Source organism: Equus przewalskii, chromosome 14, assembly GCF_037783145.1.
Source record: "Equus przewalskii isolate Varuska chromosome 14, EquPr2, whole genome shotgun sequence".
NCBI classification, from domain to species: Eukaryota; Metazoa; Chordata; class Mammalia; order Perissodactyla; family Equidae; genus Equus; species Equus przewalskii.
This window is the reverse complement of record NC_091844.1, coordinates 88,240,660-88,267,158: the sequence shown is the minus strand read 5'-3', so window position 1 is coordinate 88,267,158 and position 26,499 is coordinate 88,240,660. Positions and strand designations below refer to the sequence as shown.

General features: G+C 51.6%; 1 protein-coding gene across 2 annotated transcripts in view; it reads left to right on the top strand.

Annotated features, from left to right (window-relative positions):
* TRAPPC12 (trafficking protein particle complex subunit 12) overlaps nucleotides 1–26,499 on the top strand; it is an 88,270-nt gene that overhangs the window by 58,272 nt on the left and 3,499 nt on the right. For both annotated transcript variants that reach the window (XM_008544583.2, XM_008544584.2), the window contains exons 7-9: nucleotides 9,601–9,673; nucleotides 14,075–14,148; nucleotides 18,743–18,841. In XM_008544583.2, the coding sequence (XP_008542805.2) occupies nucleotides 9,601–9,673; nucleotides 14,075–14,148; nucleotides 18,743–18,841 (246 nt within the window). The remainder of the gene's footprint in view (nucleotides 1–9,600; nucleotides 9,674–14,074; nucleotides 14,149–18,742; nucleotides 18,842–26,499) is intronic.

Genomic DNA, 26,499 nt, shown 5'->3' with positions numbered 1-26,499 from the left:
CACATTGGGGCCCCATGGCTCCCTTGGGGGCGTGGTTACCTTCCCGAGCTGCTTCCATGTTTACTTAAAGCTGGTTTCAGCTGGATCCCAGTACCCAGCCTTGTGAAGCACGGAGAGCCTTGTCTGCCCCACAGGTGTCCTCTCAGGACAGCTCTATCTGGGCTTGTTCATTTGCTCGTGCAGCAAATTTTTACTGAGCACCTGCTGTACCACATGCTGCAGTTCAGGGGCAAACACAAAACTGCCCGTGGTGAGTATGCACTTCAGTGGGCAGTGCATGTCTCCCCCAGTTGTTTTCTGTTTGAGTCGTTCATCAATACATCATGATCATCCAGAATTAAAAAATAGAAAGTTTGTGTTCATGCTAAAATTTATTTACAAATTGCAAAATCGAGAAATAATAGAAGCTGGCACACCACTCTTGTGACAGCAGTGATTTGGTGGCTTAAAAGGAGAGGCCTGGATATGTTACTTCCACGCAGGTCTGCCCAGGGGCATGGCTGTGGATCCTCTCTGCTTTCCACTTGTAAATGAGAGGTGGGAGGATAGACTGAAGAATTCCATGGTTCCGTCCAACACCAACATTCTGGGTTTTTGAGTCGGTCACAACAAATGGGAAACGCGAGGAAAGCTTGAAAGCTAAGTCTGTTTACCAAGACCTTTCCCTGCATTGTCTATACTCCCTCCTGTATCATTCACGCGCTTGGCACGCCTGCCCTCACCCAACTGCAAACGCAGTTCTGTTCTTGACTCGGCATGCTGGACGGGCAAATACTGATGGTGGTGCTGAGGGAGCTCATGAGGGTCGTGGTGGTAAGGGCGGTAAGGGTCACCATCAACACGTGTTTGATGCTCGTACTGCAACAGGTGCCGTGAGTAATGCTTGCATTAATTACCTCCATCAGTGCTCACAGCAGCTGTACGAGGTGATGTTATCCCCAATTTACAGACAAGGAACCTGAGCCTCGGAGGAGTTAATATCACCAGCCTACAACGGTGGGGCCATGGAGGAGCTAGATGAGAACACGTCACCCAGCTCCAAAAACCTGCTCCCTAACTGCCACGCGCAGCTCTCTGTGGAGTCAAACCACCAGTCATTCCTTCTCTCCCAGATACAGTACATTCCCTGATGCTGTGGGAAAGCAGCAGTCCTAAACTCCAGTCTCATGTTTCACTTTGACAGCACCAGGAATTGTAGTGACTCCCTGCTGCACTTGCTTCCACCAAAAATTCGTCTCAGAAGGTACAGGAAACTGTAACTCACACTCGTGAGGAGAGTCCAGCCAGGGAGGAAACAAGTCAAGAACGTGAAATAGTATCTCCTTGGGTGATGTTTTCCGTCAGTTCCTTCTCCCTCCATTTTCCTTCCTTGGCCTGCACCCCTATCCCAGCCTCCTGCCTAAGCCCACAGGTGGCGATGTTGCACTCCGGGTCATGCACTCACCCAGGCTGCTCGGCAGAGCCGCTCAGCGAAGCCATGGCAAGCACAACTTTGCCTGGTGTCCAGTTGCACATATTGAGCTGGCCACACCCAGACCACTCTCTCACATGTTCCGAGGGGGACTGGCACAGGCAGGAGACCGGCACAAAGGCTGCACTCTGTGCCGCCGACTGGCCAGTAGCCTGAACATTGATCTGAAAGGCTTAACTCAAGGACATTCTCCGAAACCAGAGTTGTTTCCAGAAAGAAGGCAGAAGTTACGTGGTTCATGTTCCCAAAGAGGTCTCCATCCCATTTGTTTTCATTGCTTGCGTGCCATCAGTTCTTGCTCTTCAAGGTCGTTTTTCCAGGCTGGAGGTCAGGAATGATTGTAGAATCAGATGCTTTGGAAGGGGCTAGATAACAGAGCAAGAAGCCAAACTGGGGTGGTGGAATGTTTTCATCCTTTAGTAAGAAAGTCAGCTGAGGCCTTTCAGGATGCTAGAAAATGAGCCCGCGTGCCATTTTTGTAGACGTGCTCTGAGCCCTGCTGTGTGATAATTGCTGCTCCAGCAAAAGTCAGATCTTGGCAGTTCAGTCCCAGCACGGGTTTCCCAAACAAAAAGAAACAACCTTATGTGACAGCTAACGTGGGGTGCAGGAGGGGGTCCGAGAGCAGCCGGGGGCAGATGAGGAGCAGGACACTTGCCAGCCAATAGCACTCAGTCCACTTGGCCCCGTGTCCTCCCTTCAGTTTTGAGCTCTGTCACCCAGCTTCTTAGGGGACATGCCGAGATACAGGTCTCCTGTTTTTTCTAGTCTGTGCCACCCTAACCAAAGAAGCAGGGCACCAGACCTGGGTATCCCAGAGCACCCATCCTGGGATGTCGAGGCATGATGTGGTTTCCTAATGGTTGTTTCAGCTCCACTGCCGTAACGTGGAGGATGTTTATGATGCAATATTAATTTTCAAAGCCAGCCTACAGAATTATAATTACAGTATGATCTCAAGAAAGTAAAAAATATGCAGTGAAGGAAAAATCCAGCAGTATGTTAGTGATGTGGGTGATGAGATTAAAGCCCCTTTTATTGTTTTCCTTTCCCAGGTCTTATACAACACATGCATGAGTTTTATAATTAGACTTTTTTCCTATTGAAAAAAATTAAATGAGGTCTGTGGGGCAAAGAGAAGATACGGTTAATACAGCAGGACTGTTTGTAACGTCGGAGGTGTGCCAAAAGCAAGTTTGGTGCTGAGACTTCTGGGACCAAAGCAGAGTGGGAAAACTCTGAATTCTGAAAGAATTCTTGGTACCTGCAGACCGGTCATTTGTTCAGAAGAAGACGAGCTTTTCCTAACGTGGAAGGTTTGCCAAAGGATGACTAGAGTCTGTGTGTTCAGCCGTGAAACTTAGATTAGAATGATGTTGGAAATTTCTACATGGGGCCCAGTCTTAGCAGGGCATCACTCACGATCTTTACGAAGTGGTCCTGGCTACTGGTTTCTCGGTTATCTTTGACTTAGTGGGGGACAAGTAAGAACCTTGTAGTGAAATAGCAAATGTTTGGTTCACATGTAATTGTATCAATGAAGAGTAAAAAATACTACAGTTTAAAATAAATTTCCCACGCTGCTGTGGCTTGGGAAAACTATGACCCTGACACCAGGGAGCAGATGCATCTGTCCTCTGGTCCCTGCTGCTCTGGCTTCTCTGCAGGCTGTCTCCACCTCCAGGTCCCAAGAGAGCTTTGGAGACCAGGTGGGAAAGAGCCAAGTGAACTAATTTCTGAAAGTCATTTGCATAAACAGATAAGAATCTGTAAATCATGATGGCAAATTAGCTTGAGGTTTGGGTCCTCGCTGATATGGACATGCCCAGCGTGGGCTTCAGTTCAGCTCTGTCCCACCCTATAATTTAATTTCGGTAGTCTCACCTGCCCCAGGGTAGCCTGGCTGCGGGTACCAGGTAAAGAAGTGCTTCTTTAGAGACCCCTGCACCTGAAGGAGCCAGAGGGTAATTTTAGTGTGCTCTGGAAAAGAAATATATTCAACAATGTCGATATGGTTTGTTCTCTATCAATGATTGCTAATAAGGCAGTGATGAGAGCTTTGTTTCCAGGAAGGGTTAATATTTTTCTAAAAAGGATTTCAAACACTTACTCTATTTCACTCGTAAACAAAGTTAAAAATAGGAGAGAGAACAGCCCTTGTTAGCCCTCTCACTGGCCAGCTGCTCAGGGAAACACTCAGGTAGGCTGGCCATCAGCATGCTAACAGCGGCCACTGCCAGGCCTTGCCTGACCCAGGCGGTTCAGCTGCCCTGCTCTCCTGCTGCTCCAGCAGAGAGCAAGTTGACTGTGGCCTAACCAGATAAGATGCGAGTGATTGGCAAGTGGAGAGAGGTAATTGAAAGATTAAGGATGGCTCTTGCTTCCTTGGTTGGGGTGACATCTCTACCCTTTGCCACAGATGCTCATGCTCCTGGGCCTCTGCATGCTCAGAGTGTACAGCGGGAGGAGACGACAGAAGTGTCCCCATCATCAGGGATCAGGGTGGGAGAGGCTCACTCTCCTGGGTCTGTGCGTGCTCAGAGTGCACAGTAGGAGCCCACCAAGCATCCTGTCATCATCGTTTGCAAGAAGATTTGTATGTTGACTCAGCTCACAGTGGTAATTCACACCTTTAGAAACTCTAGATTGCATCGTGCAAATCTCAGGACGTGGACTTGGGATTGTCAGCCGTGCCCCTTTACAGCTCCAACCCAGTATAAAATCTGATGCACCAACGGTGAACCACAAGGTCACAGAAGTTAGCAAACAATCCAGCCTCGATGTGTGCCTGAGAGCCCAGCAAAAAGTGGGCCCTCGATGGAATAAGGACATCTGGAATTCTGCCGTCTTCGCTTAGCTTGGCAGTGTATATTCTCTTACTCTGTGATCTGGTGGAAAGAGCGTTTTTTCTAGGTGTGAAGTCCCAAAGCACAGTCTCTCCTCAGGCAGTGGTTGGGAGGCGCTTTGGAGTCAGGCAGACAAAATTTCCGTCTCCCATTCTGACACTTCCTGGCACAGTGACCGGCCTGTGGAAGCCTCAAGCTCCCCACCTGTGCTGGGGCGTGTTGCCAACTGCCTCTGGGCTGCCATGCAGGTTAGATCAGGGATGCAGACAGGCGACTAGGCACAGGGAGTACCTGGTCTGTGGGAGTGTTTAACCTTCTCTAAGTGGCTGGGAGCAGCTCCAGAAACCTCTTCACTTTGGACAGCCTCTTTTGCAAAAGGTCCACTAAAAGACTGTGGTTGGGATGGGAATGTCCCAGGACTTTCCAGACACGTCTAAGCCCCTCTAGGCAGACCTGTTCTCCCCTTAGTCTGGACTCAAGTAGGTCATTAGTGAGTCCTCGGGTCCTTGAATTGGGGCCAGCGCCCTGTGGTCTGTACACTGATGCCTCGTACGTAAAACCCATTCCCTAAACCTACCCAAGCCCACCCCACCGACAAGCTGTAGCAGCTCACCAAAGGGACAGGCACGAGGCTCCTTCTGCTAGAGCTCTCCTGCAAACCATCGTCTCCAGACATCAGCACTCATGTCACCTGGAGCTCGTCAGAGGTCAGGGCTGGGCTCACACCCCAGGCATACAAATCAGAACCTGAAGTTTAAAATGCCAGATTCCAAGGTCATGTGCATGCACCAATGTCCATGAACTTGTAGGATTTCTGGAGGCAGGTGTACATGTATTCCTTGTGGCCTACTGAAGTTTGCCAGGAACGCAAAAATGTTTGTAACTGAGCTAGCAAAAGCGTCAGGTATTCGGTTAGAGCTCTCCCACCTCCTCCTGAGATAGCTGCAGAGGATTCAGAACATGGATTTTGGCATGTCTAAATGTGAATAGGTTATAAATTGTCTTTTTAAGTACTGTTTGAGATGAAGTGGTGTTGGTTACGTGTGGAATCAGACAGATGGGATGTTTGACAGGGCATATAGTTTTCTTTGGACAAAGCACAACCACGCTTGGCTCTTGAATACTCTCCCTTCCCTCCCCGCTGTGCAGGTGTTGGTGCTTGTCTGCACCGCGGGACTGAGACTGCCTGTCTCAGAACCAGTCCAGGATGCACCCCGTCCCCACGGTGGGGGCTGAGAGGCAGCCTCGCCTCTCCGGTCACACCCGCCCACTGGCTCGGAACAGCCCGAGTCCAGAATCCTCTCCCAGCCCCATAGCCATTACTTTTGTTTCCCTCCTGACTCCTCCCCATTCATCTCCGAGCAGCCTCTTCACTCTTTCAAAACCACTGTTATTTCAGTATTGCAGCTGCTTTCAGAGAGGAGCTCATGCTAAGATTCCCAGTGAGAAACCCATTTCGAAATGTCCAAGTTAACACTAAACGCCAAGGCATCTCGGTATGCCAGCCTTGGCACACTGGCTCCTCACAGGGAGCCTTCAGTAAGTGCTGCTAACTTTGACTGACACCTGCGTGTTAGTCATCTGTGGCTGCATAACCAGCCACTCCAAACTCTGTGGCTTAGAGCAGCAATGATTTATTGTCTCCCCATGTCTGTGGGTCAGAGTTGTGACTCTGGGCCTCTCATGGGGAGCAGTCAAGGAGTAGGGGAAGCTGCACCAGCAGAAGGTTCGACTGGCGCTGGAGAGTTGCCTCCCCAGGAGGTCCCTGTACAGCTCACACACCGCACACCTCATACCTCACACACTACACACCTCATACAGTTCACACCCCACACACACCTCATACAGCTCACACCCCACACACCTCATACAGTTCACACACCGCACACCTCATACCTCACACTATACAGCCCATACCTCACACCTCATACCTCACACACCACACACCTCACAGCTCACACACCACACATCTCATACAACTCACACACCACACACCTCACACCTCACACACCACATACCTCATACCTCACACACCACATACCTCATACCTCACACACCACACACCTCATACATCACACACCATACACCTCACAACCCATACCTCATACCTCACACCACACAACTTATACCTCACACACCACACACCTCACACTCTATACCTCATACTCCACACTCTACAGCCCATACCTCACACCTCACACCTCACACCTCATACCTCACACACCTCACACCCTATACCTCATACCTCACACACCACACACCTCATACATCACACACCATCCACCTCACACTGCACAGCTCATACCTCACACAGCTCACACTTCACACACCTTAGACACCTTACCCCTCACACACCAGACACTTCACACGTATCGCACACCTCACACAGCTCACACACCTCCATGACATGAAGGCTGTCTGCGTAGTGTGAGGCAGGCACACGGCGGTGCTCAGCAGCACAAATGGAAGGAGAAAGCGGAGGACACGCCCCAGGAGCACAGAGAGGAGGATGAAGGAGCCCCTGAGGGGAGGCCTGCTGGGAGCCCTCAGAGGAGGGTGACTGAGCCACTGAGGGATGAGTCCGGGGAACCTGCAGAGGGGGGACCAAGGAGCCCCTGAGGGGAGGCCTGCTGGGAGCCCTCAGAAGGGGGAAGTCACAGAGCAGGGATTGAACCCACGGGAGTCAGCCGTGTCAGGATCATAGGGCCAAGGGCCGTGGAGAGAAGGCACAGGTGCATTTACACTTCTCAACTGAATTTTTCATAAGCATATTATTACTTTTTTAACACTAATTGAAAAAGAATCACTGCCAAGACACTTTGCTTGTCCTCTGCTGTCCTCTTTGAGTCTCCTGTTGGCTGCAGAATCCACCATTCGCTGTCAGACCTCGAAGACTTCTTGTCTGAGGCCTTTCTCTAGAGGATTAAAAACACTGATCTGTTCACAGGACTTTGTCTTAAAAATACATACTATTTTTTCCATTTTTTAAAATTACAAAATAACTATAGAAGTCATACATTTCCTACAGTTTACGATTACCTGCTGCACCTTGACGGCTTACCATCGTCAGGCCGAGTCGTCAGGCAAAGCCAGCCCAAGGGGGAGCATGGTCTCCTCTGCCCCAGCGCTCAGCTGGCAGCCCGATGTTGCCCCTCACGGCTCGGGACCCAGCAGGGGACACTGGCGCTAACCGCCGCCTCTCCAGGAGCAGTGTGTGCTCTTCAGTCGCTGAGCAGCCCTCCTGCATCAGAAATGCTGGGTGCGGGGCCGACAGAGAGGGGTGAGGCCGTTGGGGCTGGCGGTTTAGTGAGGGGCACAACCAGTCTCCGTGCCTCAAGACTGGGCGTGCTCAGCCATAGTGCCCCGTCTCTTTGGGCCGCGAAGTCCTTTACTTAGATTTGGTGGAGCTGAGACACCCTGATGGCTGGGGTTCACACCAAGTAAAGGAGGAATGGCAGCGTCTCCCCCTTTGCCTGGGTGATGTCATTCTGCTACCGCAAGTTCAAAAGTGTGCCTCTACTTTTGGGAGCATCTTCCAGATTGAGCAGGTGGTGCAGCATGACTTTATAGCCCTGGGCAGCAGACTTGGGACTGCTCATGGGTGTCCGACCTGGACTCAGACCTCGGTCGTTTCGTCTTGGACAGACAGACGGGAAGAAATGCCCCACACCATGTTTGCAAACTCAGCAGTTCAGGCTCTGGGTTGGGAATGTTTCTGTCACTTTCCTTTACATAGAAATAAGCTTTTGTAGATCAATGTACTATTACTTTATAAAGCCAGACAGCTGTCTCTAGATAGACAGCAATAGAAGTACTAACAGTGAGCCAGCATTCTGCTCAGGGCGCTCAGGGATGCGCTGCCGAGGCAGACGGGACCTATGAATTGATGTCATGAAGTAATGTACCCTAGAAATAAGACACAGACACCAAGGATCAGAAAGTTGTATTAAACATGGTCATGCTCACTTCTGTCACATGCTCACTTCTGCCATTCCTTGCTGTCCCTCTCTGGCAGTGCAGACATCCAGGCCGTCCCTGTGCGTCCCTCACCCAAGCTCTTCTGTTGTGATTGGTTTTGCTCTTAGATCCCCATGCCTTCCCCTGTGTCCCCTCTGTTGGTCTTGGTCATCAAAGCCAGGGTGCGCGGCCATCTGAGCTTGTGTGGGCCCTGCTGGTCAGGAAGACACCAGGCCACCTGTGTCTGTTCTTCAGTAACGCTTCTCTCTTCTCTTTTTTTCCTGTCCTCCCTCTGTTCTAGCTGAGGGGATTTAATGGTACCATCAAGACTTTCTTTCCTGGTCAGTTTCTGTTTTTATGATTATTTATCAGAAGACAGGTTAGCTAGAAATCGCATTTAAACTGGTTTAGACCAACCAGATAATCTTCACGGTTACAGTTTTGAACCCCAGTGTGTCCTGAGTCATCACGGTAGGACAGGCCTTCGTGTTCCCAGCAAACCGTTCTCGAGCTTGCATGCAGCAGTGACTTGCAGCTGAGGAGGCTGGTGAGGCTCTGGCTGTGTGGACGGGGCCCAAGTGGGTGAAGGCCCAGGCAGCTGCTGCTGCGGGTTGTGAGCTTGCCTCTCGGGGCCCGTCGTTCGGGAAGTGCTCACTGGCACGGTGATCTAATGAGTGAGAAGGTTTTTCCCCAAAGCATGTGGCCTCAAGTCAGTAATCACAGAACTCGACATAACCTTTTTTCAATTAATACTTTATTTTTCTCCCTAAGCAAATAGTCTTTACACTTAAGACTTTTTTTCCTGCTCATGCAGCCCCTCAAAAAAATACATTCTCTTCCCAAATTACAGTGGCACAGCTTCTTTTCTTTCAAAGAACACCGAAATACAAAAGAAGCAATCCAAAGTTATTAACAAATGATATAAACTGTGTACACTGACAGTTCAGAATTTATTTGATATGTTAAAAAAGGCCACATACCTCATGCTGCCCCAGAGGAATAAGACGGGTATTATCAGAGAAGTTAATAATCATCCTCATGTGTAATGTACTTGATGCTTTTCTTAAAAAGAAGCAACACCTACCCTCTGTCTGATGTCTGAATGCTTTATGAGCATCATACGCCCAGACGCCACCGTCAGCTTCCCCTCTGCCACCATCACCTGCATCTCTACTAGCTGCGATGTTTAAAATGTGTCTGTGTGAAACATCCCTGACAAATTGCTTTTTGTACAGAGAAATCTGCTTCTCCAAGAATATATTACGACCAAGTCTAGAAGCAAATTCATTTTTTATGACTTTGTGTTCTTACTTGAAATTACTGCAGATCCTAACAAATTTGGAGCAAGGCTTAGCCGAAGATGGGAGCATGAGCAGCATTTCACAGGAGAACAGACGAGGTCAGTGGTCCGCCTTTCCTTGGTTAAATGATTATCGAGGCTTATCAAAAGACTCAGCCTCAGAAGTTTCGTCTCTGTCTCATTCTCTCTTTCTTCTTACACAATAATGCGTTCGTCCTCTCTTGCGTTCATTTCCTCATTCTTTTTTGGGGAAGCAAGCACCATGCTTGGCGCTGTTGATACGTGAAGAGCAAGATTAGACATGAGACCCGCTCACAGGGAGCCCCGTCAGGTGGAGAAGACCCACCCTGCCCAGATAAGCCCACAGATCCATGGGGGCTCCCGCGCTCCAATGGGCGCTGTGGAGGAGAGGAGCCAGGCCTCGCCCGACATGGTCCTGTGTTGGGGACTGCCCCCCGAGAGCAGCAGCCTGTGGCAGGAAGGAGGGTGAGGCCATGAGGAGCCAGAGGGGAGAGGAAGCTGGGCACTGCATGCCTTGGGGGCCAGGCTCACGCTGTGGGTCTCTATGCTGAGTCCTGGGCTGACACAGGCCAATTTGCATTTTGAGAAGATCATCCTGGCTGCAATTTCTTAAGAACATTAGAGAGATGAACTTCAAAACCCAGCTCAGTTGGTGCCTCCTAGAGAGGCCGCCCCCCCGCCCCCCCCCACTCATTCCTTAGGGCAGCACCTCTCCACATAGGCCTGTGGTTGCCCAGTCATCTCCTTGTTCCCAGAGCCTCTGTCCCGCTCTGTGTCACCTCCTGGGTCCAGGGGCTCGGCAGTCTCCACCTCCGTGTGCCTGACTCAAAGCAAGTTCTTGGTGACTGCTGGCTGGCACAGATTATGCTGGAAAGCATGGTCTTCCTCCAAAGTCACTCTCTGAGGACACTAACGTACCAAAAGCAGAAGAGGTGGCCTGGAGAGGGAAGCGCTCCAGGTGGAGAGCTGTGCAGGACCTCAGTACAGGGAGGCCCCGGCCCATACACCCCAGACGATGGGGCTGGGGAGAGTGACATGGGCAGGAGATATTTGCCCTCAGGGGCCAACAGAGCTGGGCTGCATTTTTGTTTGAAATACAGATTCCTTTGTTTGCAAAACCCCAAATGACCACCAGAGTTGTAAGTGTGCCTATGTGTACCCGCATCCTCCTCAGTCATTAAGTGCAGACAAATTAGCAAAGTCTGAAGGAGGGAAGTTTCCACTCACCCTTGGACATCCCCTTCTCCAGCACTTTCCACACCCTGGGGCACCTGCTGTAGTGGGAATGAGCAGATAGTTATTAGATCTCAGAAAGCAGTTTCTGGAAATCTAGCAGAGTCACGACAGATGAACAGATTTATAAGGTGACGAAGGGAAGAAGGAGAGCCAGAAAGAAGTCTGGAAAGATGATCAGAATGAATCTGCAGCTCACCGAGACGATCCACAGTTTACATTCATTAAGAAAAGGCATTGCTCAGAATGTTCTTTTCACAAAAATGATGTTATAGAGAGAATATAAGCAGCTAATGTATTTTTAATTGCTGAAAGGCAAAGGTAAGTTAAATTCTTAATTCTAGCGATTAAGTGTTTTGTGTTGTTCTTAAGCACTCCAAGATAAGCATAATTTCTATGTGGTTGTTATCCCAAAATACTGTTGTCCAGGCAGCCAAAGAAGGGTCAGTTTCAGCGAGGGGGCAGGTTGGTGTAGGGCAGGCTCGCCCGATTACCATCGTTCAGATACGAGAGGACCTGCACGTCCCTCATCCTCAGCTGGATGGCCTCCACATCTGCCTCTCCCTCCCGCTGTGCTCCATGTCCTCTCCACTCTCCCCTGCTCCTCGTCCCACTGTGCTCCGTGTCCTCTCCACTCTCTCCTGCTCCTCATCCCGCTGTGCTCCCGTGTCCACTCCACTCTCGCCTACTCCTCATCCCGCTGTGCTCCCGTGTCCACTCCACTCTCACCTGCTCCTCATCCCACTGTGCTCCCGTGTCCACTCCACTCTCCCCTGCTCCTCATCCCACTGTGCTCCGTGTCCTCTCCACTCTTGCCTGCTCCTCATCCTGCTGTGTTCCCGTGTCCACTCCACTCTCGCCTGCTCCTCATCCCGCTGTGCTCCCGTGTCCACTCCACTCTCACCTGCTCCTCATCCCACTGTGCTCCCATGTCCTCTCACTCTCATCTGCTCCTCGTCCCATTGTGCGCCGGTGTCCTCTCACTTATCTGCTCTTTCTGCTGTGCTCCATGTCCTCTCTACTCTCCCCTACTCCTTTTCCAACTGTGCTCCCATGTCCTGTGCTCTCTCCACTGCTCCTCGTCCTGCTGTGCTCCCGTGTCCTCTCCACTCTCCCCTGCTCCTCATCCCACTGTGCTCCCGTGTCCTCTCCACTCTCCCCTGCTCCTCATCCCACTGTGCTCCCGTGTCCTCTCACTCTCATCTGCTCCTCGTCCTGCTGTGCTCCCATGTCCACTCCACTCTCACCTGCTCCTCATCCCGCTGTGCTCCCATATCGTCTCCACTCTCGCCTGCTCCTCATCCCACTGTGCTCCCGTGTCCTCTCCACTCTCCTCTGCTCCTCGTCCCACTGTGCACCCATGTCCTCTCACTCTTATCTGCTCTTTCTGCTGTGCTCCATGTCCTCTCTACTCTCCCCTACTCCTTTTCCAACTGTGCTCCCATGTCCTGTGCTCTTTCCACTGCTCCTCGTCCTGCTGTGCTCCCGTGTCCTCTCCACTCTCCCCTGCTCCTCATCCCACTGTGCTCCCGTGTCCTCTCCACTCTCATCTGCTCCTCGTCCCACTGTGCTCCCGTGTCCACTCCACTCTCACCTGCTCCTCATCCCACTGTGCTCCCGTGTCCTCTCCACTCTCATCTGCTCCTCGTCCCACTGTGCTCCCGTGTCCACTCCACTCTCACCTGCTCCTCATCCCGCTGTGCTCCCATGTCCTCTCACTCTCATCTGCTCCTCATCCCACTGTATTGCTGTCTTCTCCACTCCTCTGCTCCTCGTCCCACTGTGCTCCCGTGTCCTCTGCTGTCTCCCTTCTTCCTCGTCTCACTGTGCTCCATGTCCTCTCCACTCTCCCCTGCTCCTCATCCCACTGTGCTCCTGTGTCCTCTCACTCTCCCCTGCCCCTCATCCCACTGTGCTCCCATGTCCTGTGCTCTCTCACCTGCTCCTCGTCCCACTGTGCTCTGTGTCCTATGCTCTCTGCCCTGCTAGTCATCCTCCTGTGCTTCTCGTCTCTTCCCCACTCTCATCTGTTCCTCATGCCGCTGTGCTCCCGTGTCCTTTCCACTTTCACCTGCTCCTCATCTGGTAGTGCTCCCTGTGTCCTGGAGTTTCTGAGTCTTGGATGCTGGTTCCTCTTGGAGGAAGTAGCAGAGCAGAGGAGCACTGAAGTGGGGTCAGGATGGACAGCCCCCTGCCCTCTCTGGGCCTCAGCGCATTAATCAACAAAATATCAGGTTTAAAATCAGCTTGGTCTCCAAAGCAGACCTTACTCCTGAGAATCCCACATATAAACAGATAAAGGGCAGCCAGGGGGCAGGCAGGGAGCCATTGGTCAGCCCTCTCTTCTCCACAAGGCCCCTCCTAGGGAACCTTCACGCTGGGCATCAGCAGAGCAGTGGCTGATGCCTCACGGAGAGACGGGAGAACGGGGCAGGGCCACGCCAGTCACTGTGAGTGGCGGCAGATGCTCCAGGGAGAAAGCAGCTGCAGACGAGTTTGGAAATGCTCTGGTGGGGTATGTGTAACATCATGCCACCGTAAAGCAGACGCCCCACAGGGAGTCAGCTTTGATCTGTATTGTCCACCTCACCACCCTCGCATCTCCCAGGTGAGGGTGCTTGGGACCTTTTAGGTAGCACTTCTGTGCCCTTTTGCCTGTTCAGTAGGGAGGATAGGCATTAGTGTTTCCATTTAGAAGGTCAGGAAACTGGGGCCTTGAGAAGCAGACGGCAGTAACCATGGCACAGCCTGCTGACCCCCAGGGGAGTGAGCTGTCCACTAGCCCTGCAGCCGGGAGGCCAGGGAAGGCCTTGTAGCTGCTGGGTTTGCCACCCCCGGGCAGGTGGTAGGCACCTCCCCGGGTCTGCTGGAGAAGCTGTCTAGCTACCCTGGCAGTGGCCCTCCCACGGATTCACTTTCACACCATTAGGTGACCCAGCTGCAGGCCAGGGCTGCATCTTCATCAGGTTCGCTCATTTTATTAGGTTGCTAACTTCGGAACATGGCCTTGGTGGGTTATGAGCAGTTACCCTCCTGTTTTCACTGCTGCATCCCTCTGCAGCCATTGTCTTCCCAGAGCCAAGAGCACGGGCCTGAGGTTGTGTGCTCAGCAGTGCAGTGACATCTGGGCAAGGCCTGGCTGTGGTGACAGGGCTCTTCTAACTCAGAACTCACGTGACCCATAACTGACTTCTGTGGTGCACCTCCGACTCATGCGCACACTCACTGGCCTCTCCTCTATTGCAGCCTCCATCCAGCTGTGGAGGTCCCGCCTGGGCCGGGTCATGTGCTCCATGGCCAACTGCCTGCTCCTCATGAAGGTGGGTGTCACTGCAAACTGCACGGGGACCACTGGGACACTGATAGGAAACGCCCCATGGTCAGCGGGAGGGATCACCCAAGCAGAGGGTTCAGTGACACACTTGGGGCTAAATTTACTTTAATTTCTACTAAAAGAAATTTCAACAGAATGTAGAATTTACATTGTCAAGTTTAATTGTTCGAACACAGGTCTAGATGATTTAATTAAAATCATTATTCATATTCTTGTCTCTCACTCCCCCGCTCACGCTCTCACTTTTCTCTGAACTCCATCTCAGAAAGGTCGCCTTTGTTCTCCCTGTGTGAACGGGTGTTTTTCCTCACCCTGGTTTGACTTGACTGATGCTCATGGCATCTGACGACCTGCTTCTCAGGGCCTCACCCAGAGCTTTCAGCCTCAAGGAGACAGCTGATGGATCAAGAGTCTGCACTGAGGGCCACGGTCCTTTGTTCTGGTCCATTCCCCTCTAGCAGCCCCTCTCTAGCTTACACAGCAGGGTCTCCAGCTTCTCCCTTTCTTGGGAACCTGCAACACCCCAGCCCAGCTCAGTGCTCTCCCAGGGCAGGGTGACCGCACGAGCTGGTGGCCTTGTTGCCAGCTGCAGGGGCTGAAAGCTGCTGCAGGAATCAGTTAGCTGCTATTATCACCTTCTGGGCTATTGTGAGCCAGGCGTAACTCCCCCACGGGCTAGCCCAGGGTCCTTCCTGAACTCGACTTTCACAGGCAGTTTGCCACGTGCAGAAATGTGCCTGCGGGCTCCATGTTTAACCTGATGTGGAGCCGGGTTGCACAGTGACCCCCCACCCCTGTGGGAGGGTCGTGTCCTAGGCATGGCGCAGGGCTTGGGTGCAGGGGTAAGCTCATAGCCCTAAGCAGCCTGCCCGTTTGGTCAGGAAGACCTATGGCCTGAAGTGGCTTTAGAGCAGCCCACACTGGGTGTGCAGGCAGTTCCTGTGCTGGTGGCCTGCCTTCTGTGCACCCGTGTAGTGAAACAACACTGGGGTACACACAGTGACCTTGCAGCACCCTGTCACTTTCCTGAGCTCCAGGCGCCTCCTCTAAGACAAGGCACATGCTGGTCTTTGACGTCCTCCAGCTGCAGCGTTCACACAGCTCTCTCCTCTCAACACACTAGATGGCAGACGGTAGGGGATTAAGGAGCTCTGTGTTTCACCCAGAGCATTTTTTCCTCTGATATCCACATCTAACGTATTTCCCACATGGCAGCCTGCCCCTGTAGCGAGCGTGTCCCTCATCCTCTCACACCTTAGCCCTGTGCCTGCCCCAGGCACACGCGTGGGCAGGAGGGAGGTGGTTCCCCCAGAGCAGGGGCCTTGTCCCCTCTGCCCCTCCAAACAGGCCTTTCTCCCCAGCCGCCAAGCAATGGTGGCCTGCTCAGAAACCCCCACGGTCTGACCTCCAGCCCTGGGGCCACTGTCAGCCAGACCTGAAATTCACCTGCACTTGCAAAGAAACGAAGAACAAATTGTGAATTCGTAGGGCTGATGTTAGGTTAATCATGGGGCTAAAACTCCTCAGAAAGGAAGTTCCCTGTTCCACTGGTGGGTTTTTATTTGCGCTTTTAAGACACAATAGAAAATTATGGGATAAAAATGCTTTCCTTCGTCGTAATGTAGTAGTAATAATACCACCAGGCCCCCAGCATAAGTCTTGCACCCACATTGTTGGGACTCAGTACAGGACATAGTATTATGTCTCAAAAATACTTGTATGGTGAGTGCAGTTTAATTTGAAATTTTAGATTGATCTTCCATTATCATGAGTTAAAAAAAGGAATTGACAATTTTCCGGTCAAGGCCACCACAAGTGTGTGCATTCTGTTGCCACCTAGTGAGTGTGCCCAGCATTGCGACAGTGTGGTCTTCACATGTGGGGTAGCATGTTAATTAAATTACGTGTATGGACTAACAATGATGATTTAATCAGCCATTTAATTATTTTGAATAACATTTGTATTACAGTGAAATAAATATTAATTTAACTTTTTAATGATGAGAAGTCTGTTCATAGGCTTCAGCCCCGAATATCTGCATAATACAACCAGGCACCATTGTGTGTTACAGAGCCTGGGGCATCTCACCAGTCCCGCTCCTTCAGTGTCGCATCCTCTCCTTAGCCCACAGGAACCCCAAGGCACCGGCCGGCAGACCACAGGGATGCAGGTGCTCACTGCCTCAGTGCCTGCCCTGGGCCTGGAATGCCCCCAGCTCCCCGCCCTGCACAGGCCACCAGCTGTGGCTTCTCCTGTCATTCAAAGGACCCTGTGCCACTAAACCACCTTCTCTCTGGCTTAACTCACGCTGCATAAGGCCTTTCTGTCGCAGGTGGTTGTGAGTCTAGTTTCACAGCTACCTGGCAGGCATGGCTTCTGACAGGACAAGGGTAAAGATGGAGTTAAAGTAGGTTCGACCCTGTAAGCAAGCCATGCTGCTCTTTGCAAGGTCACATCTGTGTGAGCTGCAGAGTGGGTTAAGCTCTCTCTGAAGAGCTCATTTTAGCCATTTGCCTTACAGAGGCCGGGTTTCCTCCACCGCCAGTAAATAAACAATTTCATTAACTAGCAGTCAACTTATAGAAGCTCTCTGACACACTCCTGCTCTGGCTTATTTGATGAGAGGCTCCTTGAAACCAGCCAGAGTCCCTCCCCGTGGCTGCAGCAGCTCCTGGGCCGTGACCACAGCTGATCTTATGGGGGCCAAGTGGCTGCCCCATGCTCCTTCCTCCTCTCAGACCCCTAGCTTTCTCTCGTGGCTCCCATGCCTGCAGATCTGCCCAGAAGTATTCTCCTGGGAGAACTGTTTTAACAGATCTCTAGTAAAATAACTGTCCATCAAGGATCATTGCTGAATTTTTTAAAATCTGTCCTTTCTATATCGAATTACCTTCAGCAACATTGACTCCTGACCATGAGCACTGGACAGGAAGTTGTAAGGCAGTGACAGTGGCAGAAGCCATCCTGGAAGGGAGGCTGCCGTGGCCTTGTAGCCAGGAGTGGACACATCACTGCCCTCCACATCTGGTCATCCCTGGCCTCTTCGGTGCTGGCTCAGCCAGGAGCGTCAGTAAAGTGGGTGACGCAGGGGCCAAGATTTGGGGTACATGCACTGGCATGACCCAGTGACACTTGAGTGATAAAATCAAAACTCCCTTTCGTTCACTCTGAACCAAAGTTAGGGGTAGGTGTTAAATTATAGCAGGTGATTCCCAGTGTGACAGGTGCTCCAAGGTGCCCCCCCTCCCCCCGGAGCTCAGGCCATGGCCTAACCCCACAGCCCCTGGGCGCCCCGCCCCTCAGCTGGGCCTCAGCTTCCCCAGGGTTCTGCCGGCCACCAAGCTGTGGGAGCCACTGCCTCCTCCAGGAGAGGCGCCTCTCGGCGTGCACTCACACTCACACTTGCACACTCGTGTGAGCATGGCACACACAACACTGGATGCGGCATGGCCCTGCCACCAGCAGTGGTGACAGGCAGTAAGAAGCCATGGGGAGGGACAAGGCAGGTGCTGTCAGGCTCCCATGTGCATCACGCCTTTAATGAAATCCTTTAATGAGCTGCACTTGAAGGTGTCACACTAGAGAGCGCTGCTCATTTTTTCCCTGCTGAACTGGAATTTTACTTGTCATCTGTCTTTGCAACATCCCAATTAGCAAACTAGTAACTCCAGTTCCAGTTTGGATGAGATTGAAAATGTAGAAGAATAAAGAAAGAAAAGTCCCTTCTGGGTGACCTGCTTTCTTACCCCCAATAGAGGCGCCTGGTTCTGCCTGTCTTGCTGGTGGACCAGGAGGGCTTTCCTTACTCAGTGTCAGCCGAGTGCCCACAATGGTGGCGCTGGGCAAGTGGGCAGGGGACTGCGGAGGTCAGTCATATGAGGGCAGGCGTTGCCCAGTCACTGCAGGGCAGAGTGGAGGGCGCCCCACTGAGGGCACAGGAGAATCAAGTGGGTGAGTGAGAGGCAGAGGACTTGGCGCCGTAGCTCCAGAGCCTTTCTCAGCGTCTGTATGTGAATGTCTCTAAAGTGGTAAGAACTTCCGGTGTCACAGTTGAGTTCTGCTGTTAGTCTGACCCAGAATCTTAAGCTCACTCTCTCAGCTAAGTTGTTTTGTGAGTTTTTTGTTCATTTACCTTTGAAGACTTTACCTGCGTTTCTAGCATAGAAAATGTTTGAGATGCTGTTAGTAAACTTGGCTTATGTATTTGGTTGCTGGAGATGACAAAATTCGCCAGTTCACTTAATAATTTTGTCAGGAGCAAGAGAGAGTCCAGGTGAAAAACTGATTGCTCCTTAGAAGATGTAAGCAAGACCCTCAGCCTCATGCATGACTCCCAGCCTCAGACAGCCCTCGGGGACCGGAAGCCGTCACTGGACTAGTTGCGCAGAGAACTCAGGTCCTGGTGGGCGCTCCCCATAGGCCAGTGTCTGGTGCTGGGCGTCCTGCCTCCTACCCGCTCACGTGTTCCCACGTCTTCTCTTCACACATGAGTCTGCACGTGCTCCAGCTCTTCCAGCTGCGCAAAACGGAGAGTGATCTTTTTAACTCTAAGGTGTTCTTTGGGTGCTTCTTCCCGCAGGACTACGTGCTGGCCGTGGATGCGTACCATTCTGTCATCCAGTACCACCCCGAGCAGGAGCCGCAGCTGCTGAGTGGCATCGGCCGCATCTTCCTGCAGGTGTGTGCGGCGCTGACTCGCGAGCTTTGGGGCCTCCTGCTGGGGGGCCCAGGACTGAGTGTTAATTCTGGTGATTTGAGAAGTAGCACAGAAGTATCTCAATTGAGATGTCTGTGCCTGTTGAAAGGTTTGGTTCTTCACAGTTGTTCTGGTTTGTATTGAGTATTGCATCTGGCTGGCTCCAACGTGATTATGAAGCCAATTATTAAATGTGAATTTACGTAGATTTTCAATGGTGACACGCGGAAACATTACTTTAGAAACTGTCCTGTTGCTGTTAAAAAGCATTGACGAAACCATGAAGACTCTTACTTCAGCTTAGCTGATAATATAGTAACTCACTGACATTTTGCTGGGAGGAGCACTTGACTCCACGTGGACTGGACAGAGGAAGTCCAGCTTGAAGCAGTGGTCCCAACAGTGCAGCAAGTGAGGGACAGCGCCCATCTGCCAAGAGCGACACCAAAGCCGGGATGCGTTTCCCTGGAATGTGTGGTGATGGGGAGTGACGCGCCCCCTCCTCACGGCTGTCCTCCAGGATGGTCATCTTGCGGGCTGAGCCTCATTGGCCTCTGCCCCTCCTGCCTCAGCCTCCGAGGGCTTCTGCATGACGTCCTCTGTCCTCCCGTGGCTCCTCTGCATTCCTCCGCCCGTGCCCTGGGGCCGGGTGGTCTGTTCAGCAGCCTGCCTGGGACGTCAGAGGACACGGGCCGGAGAAGGAGGGCCTTCCTGGCAGGGCAGTCTGCCCACCTGCCGTGGAGCAGGTCTCACGCCGTCGCGGCTAGGGTCTAAAGCACGGGTCTCCTGGAGGAGCAGCGCAGCGCCTAGAATCCACGCATAGTTCCAGCTCTTTCTGGACCACAGACATGAGGAGCCAGTCCTAGGGCCCCATGGTCGGGGCACGGGATTCGGTCCACATCTCGCTCCCCCAGCTGGCCGGACACCTCTGTCCTGAGGTGAAGCCCGGTCCCTGAAGCCCCACCCTGCCCTGCACCTCGCCCACCCCAGGAGCACCCTCGCCCACCCCCCAGGCCCGAGACCTGCTCCTGCCAAGCTGCAGCTTCTGTAAAGCTGCTCCAGCAGGCAGCTGAGGGCACCCAGGTTCGGAAACGGTCCTGGGAAGCGTCCCTGCGTGCCTGGGGCCAGCCCTGTCCAGGCCCATGTCCCCCCTGAGGACCGACATGCCTTGGCATCTGTGCGTCCTCCCCTCAGAGGGCACAGGGCGGCTGAGTGTTCATACAGCAGCACTGCTGGCCACGTCCCCCCGTTTCCCTCGTCTTCTCAGCCTCAGGCCTCAGCCTCAGCCCCCAATTCCCCCCAGACCACAGCGTTGGCCTCCTAAGTGCAGCTCTGTCGTGTTGTTGTCGGGCAGAGTTCCTGCGGGCCCTCGTGGCTTACCTGTCAGGTCACCCCACATCTGGAGCCCACGTTCAGGGCTCTCCCAAATTTCGCCCTAGCCTGTGTCTTCCAACCTAGCTTTCTCTTTGCTTCAAGCTCCTTTTCCTCCCTCTGCCTGGCCAATCCCGCCCATCCTTCAGGGCTCGACAGAAGATGCCAGTAGGGTCGCCCTGCCCCTCGATAAGCTCTCTGCTCCCTTCTTTCCCAAGTCTTCTTTGGGGATGAACGCACAGGGCTCAGGAGCTGGGCTGGAAGGACACAGAGCCCTGGCTCATGTTATAGAACCTTGCTCAGCCTCAGTTTCCCCCTCTGAAGAATGGTTCTAATCACAGCATGTAGAGGGTTTTTGTAGAGACTAAGCTAATCCATTAAAATATGTTGCACAGTGTGTGGGACAGAGCAAGAGCTCAGGAAATGGGACTTACTGGGTTTCCCCACATCTCACCCTTCTGTGGGACTTGAGGAACAAGGCGCACTTCATCCTGTTCCCACAGGTCCTGGTGGAAGGCTACACCCGGAAGTCCAGTGGCCAAAGCCATACCCGGTCCGAAGTGCCCTTGAAACCCCTAACCACGTGCAGTCGGTGTTCAGCGTGTAGAGAGAAGCCGAAGCTCACTGGGGTTCTAGAGCCTGTGAGCTGGATGGTAGGAGGGAACAAAAGGAGTGTCCACATGCAAACTTGTGGACGTTCAGACCATGCTGCCCAATCCCAGAGCTGTCCTGCTGGGTGGGCTTGTCCGTTTCCAACCATGGGTCTCAGCACATTGAGTTGAGAGGAAAGGATCACAAGAGATGGTAGATTACATGGGTTACAGGATCACATAGGACAAGGCAGGGTGTGGTGTTCTGCTGTGGCGGCCCTAACAGCCTGGTAACCGTGAAGGAACCTGATCTAAAGGAACCACGACAGCACTAGGGCCGGTCGAGCTGAGTGGAGATGAGGTGAATGAATGGGCGTTAAATCTCCAGACAACGCCACCCCGCTGGGTATAGAACCTTGGCACTGCCTCGCTGTGTGTTTCAAATTCTGCATTGAATTCAGTCTTTAAGGTTTTCCTAAAATATTCTGTGAACTAGAAATAGGAGACGACCCGTGCTTCACAGCAACAGGACCGTGATGCTGGCTGTGAAAGAAGAGACGGGCCAGTGCGCAGAGGGCCCCCGTGGCCCCACTTTGTGCGAGCCCTCCTCATAACAGACACGTTCAGTATCTCAGAACCGAGTCTACGTTTGGAAAGCTGCCTCATTTTTTCCAAGAAGTTCATAACCTAATTCTGGTTACTGAGCAAAGGGTCGCCTATTCAGTCTGCACACCGTTCCCATCACAGGTGGAAACACCGGACTCAGACGCGCAGCAAGTTAAAGCACGTGACAGACGCGGTACCAGACAGACAGGAGTCAGTGCGTTGCTCACCACTGCTTCGGCTCACAGGCATGATTTCTTCTATCTACATGCGCACCCGCTGACTGCCAGGCACCCACAAACCCGGACCAGCGTCCATTTAGAAACTGAGGCCTGCTGGGGCCATTGCCACAGTCCTTGTCCCCTCGCCCTGCGGGGCGCCTTACAGCGCCTGCGGCCCAGCAAATGGGCGGCCGGTTAGGGGAGGTTCGGTTAGGGACGGCTCAGACGGAGCGGGATTTCTGCTTCAGAAGGGACGTCTGTTCTGAACAGGATTGAAGTGTTTGTTCTGAGGGAGTTTCTTGGAAACCTAAATTAAAGAAGGGCCGAATGAGCCAGATCTGTAAACCTAGAGAGGCCTTCACTTCTCCTCTTACACTTAACTTCTGCTGACTGAGATCCACCCCTCAGAGGCTTTTTTGCCTGTGTTTTTTTCTGTCTTGGAAGCTGAGAGAGAATGCAAGGGAGTAGCTGGTCTGGGGGTTGTCCCTCATGCCAGGAAGGCAGCCTCTTGTGCCATCGTGAAGTCCAGGGTCGAGTGCATGAGGACGACCTAGGCGGCTCCATACCACTGAGAGCGGCGGCTGGTCTCCACTGGACCACAGAGCAGGGGCCTTCACATCCTGGCCGGAAGCAGGACCCAGGCAGTGGGCAGGCAGGAAGCCTTCAGCACTGCAGGGGAGAGGAGCTGCTGGGCAACACTGGTCAGCACGGACCCAGGGGAAGGTGGTGCTCAGTCGTTTAGTTTTGCCCCTGAGGGTGTGGCCTATCTATCCTGGAGGGTGCAGAGGCAGCAGGGAGCAGGACTGGATGTGCTCTGGGCCAGGTGGAAATGCGGGGTTGGAGCCTAGAAGGCAGGTCGGGTCCAGAAGCGTGGTGGAGGGGGCCTCTGCAGGGGGCCACCTGATTTACTTATCCTGCCTCCTTCCGCTGGACCCGAGGTCCTGCCAAGAGCAGCTGAGGGAGGGAGTCAGGAGGAGAACAGAGAGCCAAGATCAGAGTCTTAGGACTTGTACATCCGGGACGTCCCAGGGGATGCTGGAGAGAGAGAACTCGAAGGAGGAAGAGAGAAAAGAGGAGCCAGGACACTGTGTAGTAGGTTACTTTTATTATTTTATGTATATTAACCAGGGGGATTTACCATTTGGAACATATCAGCTCATCTGATAAATTTTAAAGTATGAAAATTTTTATATACAAAAATTTAAGCTGATTTTTCTGTATGAATTTCAGGCCTATGTTTTCATAACTAAAGTTTATTGATAGTAAATATGAAAAGAACTAGGATTTTTAGCTGACTACAGATTTGTTATAAGCTAGTGACCTGCTGTGCTGTGCTGTCTTCAGATGCAGTTAACGTAACCTGATGCCACATCACAGAGCGAGCTTGTTCTTGCTGGCCTCTTCATGGAGCAGCTCACAACTGCAAGAACAGCTCACAACTGCAAGAACGTATAACATTCAGTCCTGAGAGGTGACCTCTGGTGGCTTCAGGCCCCTAAGCAGGTGAAGGGTCAAAACCTGCGACACAGGAGGAACAGCTGACAGAACTGAGAATCTTACCTCTTGTGGCAGGAACACGAGCCCAAGCAGGGTGGACTGAGAGCCAAGGGCCCAAGGTCCTGGGGCCTGAGCCCAGACAGCGGATCGCAGTCCAGCTCTGTGGGTCCAGCCACTCTGGGGGCCGCCCCGCCTGGAGTCTCTGCCCTCCCTGTGGCAGCAGGTGGGGAGGAGTGAGCTCACACCTGGTGCCACGGCCCCACCGAGGCTCTTTTCCAGGAAGGAGGGGAAAACAGGTAGTGAGAATTCTTGGTTTCTGCCATGGAAATACACTTAGGATTTGTTACTCCAAAGGCCAGAACCAACAGGTTGGCACTCCCTGGGGAGATTCCCTGACCTTGGCATCTATAAGTGAAATTGGTCTCAGGTTGTGCATGTGCGCATGAGCGCCCTTCTCAAAAGTGTTTGGCATCTGTTTTCATAAAAATAAGTTAGACGTGGGGCTGGCCCAGTGGCGCAGTGGTTAAGTTCACACGTACCGCTTCTCGGCGGGCCAGGGTTCACCAGTTCAGATCCTGGGTGCGGACATGGCACCACTTGGCACGCCATGCTGTGGCAGTCATCCCACATATAAATAGTAGGGGAAGATGGGCATGGATGTTAGCTCAGGGCCAGTCTTCCTCAGCAAAAAGAGGAGGATTAGCAGTAGTTAGCTCAGGGCTAATCTTCCTCAAAAAAAAGAAAAACAAGCTAGACGCTTTCCTTCTTTCTCTGTTCACTAGAAAATTTTGGCTGTCTTGGAATTATCTGTTCCTTGAAGGTTTGAATAATTCACCTAAGAAATGCCTGTGCCAAGCTCTGGGGATTTGTGGGCAGGACAATGACCATTTTTCATAACTTATTGTTATGAATCTGCTTTCGTGTTATATGCTTGAAGATTTTTCTCCGTTTCTGGGATCAGTTTTGGTAATCAGCATGTCCTAGAAAATCACCTGTTTGGTCCATGTTTTCCCATGTATTTGCAAAGAGTTCTATAAAATGCAATCCTCTTTTATAATTATTTCAATTTCCTTTCTACCTATAGTTATTTCTCCTTTCACATTTATAATTCTGTTTGTTTATGCTTTCTTTTTCTTGATTTAATTCATCCACTTATTATCTGTTTTCTTCAAATAACTAGTTTGGGTTTGTCATTTATTTACTTACTAGATATTCTGCAATAATTTTAATTGCCTTTTTATATTGTCTAATTTTTTAAGTTGCCTCTCTTACAGAATGAGTAGGATTTTTCAATCCTAACTACATTTTAATAATTATGAAGATGCAAACTTACTTTCTAATCACAAGAAAATCAGTAGGTGGCAAAGAATATTCCAAGATTTCTCTATTATCTTCGAATAGAAAAGTAGTTTCAGTCCAGCCCCACATCAGCCCCGTGAGACCTCGTGCACAGAGGGCCAGCACGTGGTCTGGAGTTGGGCAGACCTGGTTTTGAGCCTCGGGCTGTTAAATGTGAGCTGTGCAACCTGAGAAAACTGCCTAGCCTTTCTGAGCCTCATTTCCCCGTCTAGAGCGTGAAGATGGTAAGAACGTCCACTTCACAGGTGGTGGTTGTGAGCCGTGTTTGAAGCACTTGGCACACGACCCTGCGTATATGGAGGGCTCGACAGATCTTTACTAGCGATAGTGATCTCCAGTGTACCCAGCAGTGTTCAGTGTGGTCCTCTTCAACAGGGCTTTAGTTGACGTGAACACACTGCAGGAAATTCACATGTCAGGCTGAGCCGTGGCACTGAGCCCACGCAGACTAGAGTTTCTTTCTAGGCAGTTAGCAAGTGAAAAGCCTTGGCATACTTCACACTGCTCCAGCTGTGCGTCCAGGAAAGGAGGCATGGATAAATCCATTGTTTTCTTCGTGTGTGTGTGTCTTATTTGTATGTTTTGTTTTGTTTTTCTTCCTCCTCATGTGGTATTTTTTTGTGGGGTCGTGTCAGTAACTGGGAAGGGCCTGAGACTTTCCTCCTTGCAAGCTGTGACGTTAGCTGCCAGTTCATGGATGCTGACAGAAGACTCTGGATTCCTGGACCAGAGACACAGGATGTTTATTACTCACAGCAATAGCAGTATAGCCAGAGCGTCATTTTTGTCACCAAACACCGAACCCTGATTTCCCTAGGGTAATGCGAAGAGGGCCTGATGAAACCTGCAGTGGGTGCATTGCTGGAGATCACCTGAACTTCAGGGACCCACATCTTTGCTGCTGGACCCTGAGCCTGCGTGCCCTTGGCTTGAGAAGGAGATAATGTGGCCTCCAAAGCTGTGCACACCTCCCTGGGAAGACCTGTGGGACAGAGCAGTCAGTGCCTGACTCCCTGTGTCTCCCAGCAAGTGGCTGCAGAACTCATGCGGGTTTGGGTTCGCAAGTGACAGATGCTTGCCCCAAAGAGGGCGAGGTAACTAGTGCCCTCAGCTCGGCTCTAATTACTCGAATGCGACAGCACACATCCACTCGTCTTAGGATAATCCTGTGGACAAAGACAGTATTGTGTAGGGTTCTTGCTGTTTCTCTAGGCTAGCCCTGGAACATGTGGGCATGTGTTTTTACCTCACCCTTGTGTGTAAGGTTTTGTTATAACAGGATCCTTCTTAATTTTTACGTATTTCTCATCATAAGCCTTGGACCTTTGATTTCCTTCCGTATGCTTTTGAAGGCAGAAAGAGACCCGAGTCTCCCTGAACAAAACCCCAAGCTGCAGCTCTCCAGCGATGGAGGGGCAGGAGATGTTAAGCCATCAGGAGTCCCTGTGGATCGGCTTTGTTTTATTAAGGGAGCGGAGCGGGTTTTTCCTTATGTTTGTTTGATATGTCTGAGAAGAGTAGGGTGTGGGTGTTTTACAGAATTCTTTATTATTGAGTCAAAATATAACTTTGAAATTTGTAAGTTTGATGAACTCTATCATTTTACTGGTCACAAAAAACAAAATTGATTTGGGGCCTGCCATATTATTCCAAAATGTAATTTTTTTAGTCATTCATTTTATTTTATTTATTTATTTATTTTGAGGAAGATTAGCCCTGAGCTAACATCTGCTGGCAATCCTCCTCTTTTTGCCAAGGAAGACTGGCCCTGAGCTCACATCCGTGCCCATCTTCCTCTACTTTATATATGAGACACCTACCACAGCATGGCTTGCCAAGCGGTGCCATGTCCACACCCAGGATCTGAACCAGCGAACCCCGGGCTGCCAAAGCAGAACGTGGGAACTTAACCGCTGCGCCACCAGGCCAGCCCCAGTTTTTATTTTACTTAATGCTATGCCAGCATTCCTTTCAAAGGGTACAAATTAAAAACTTAAGA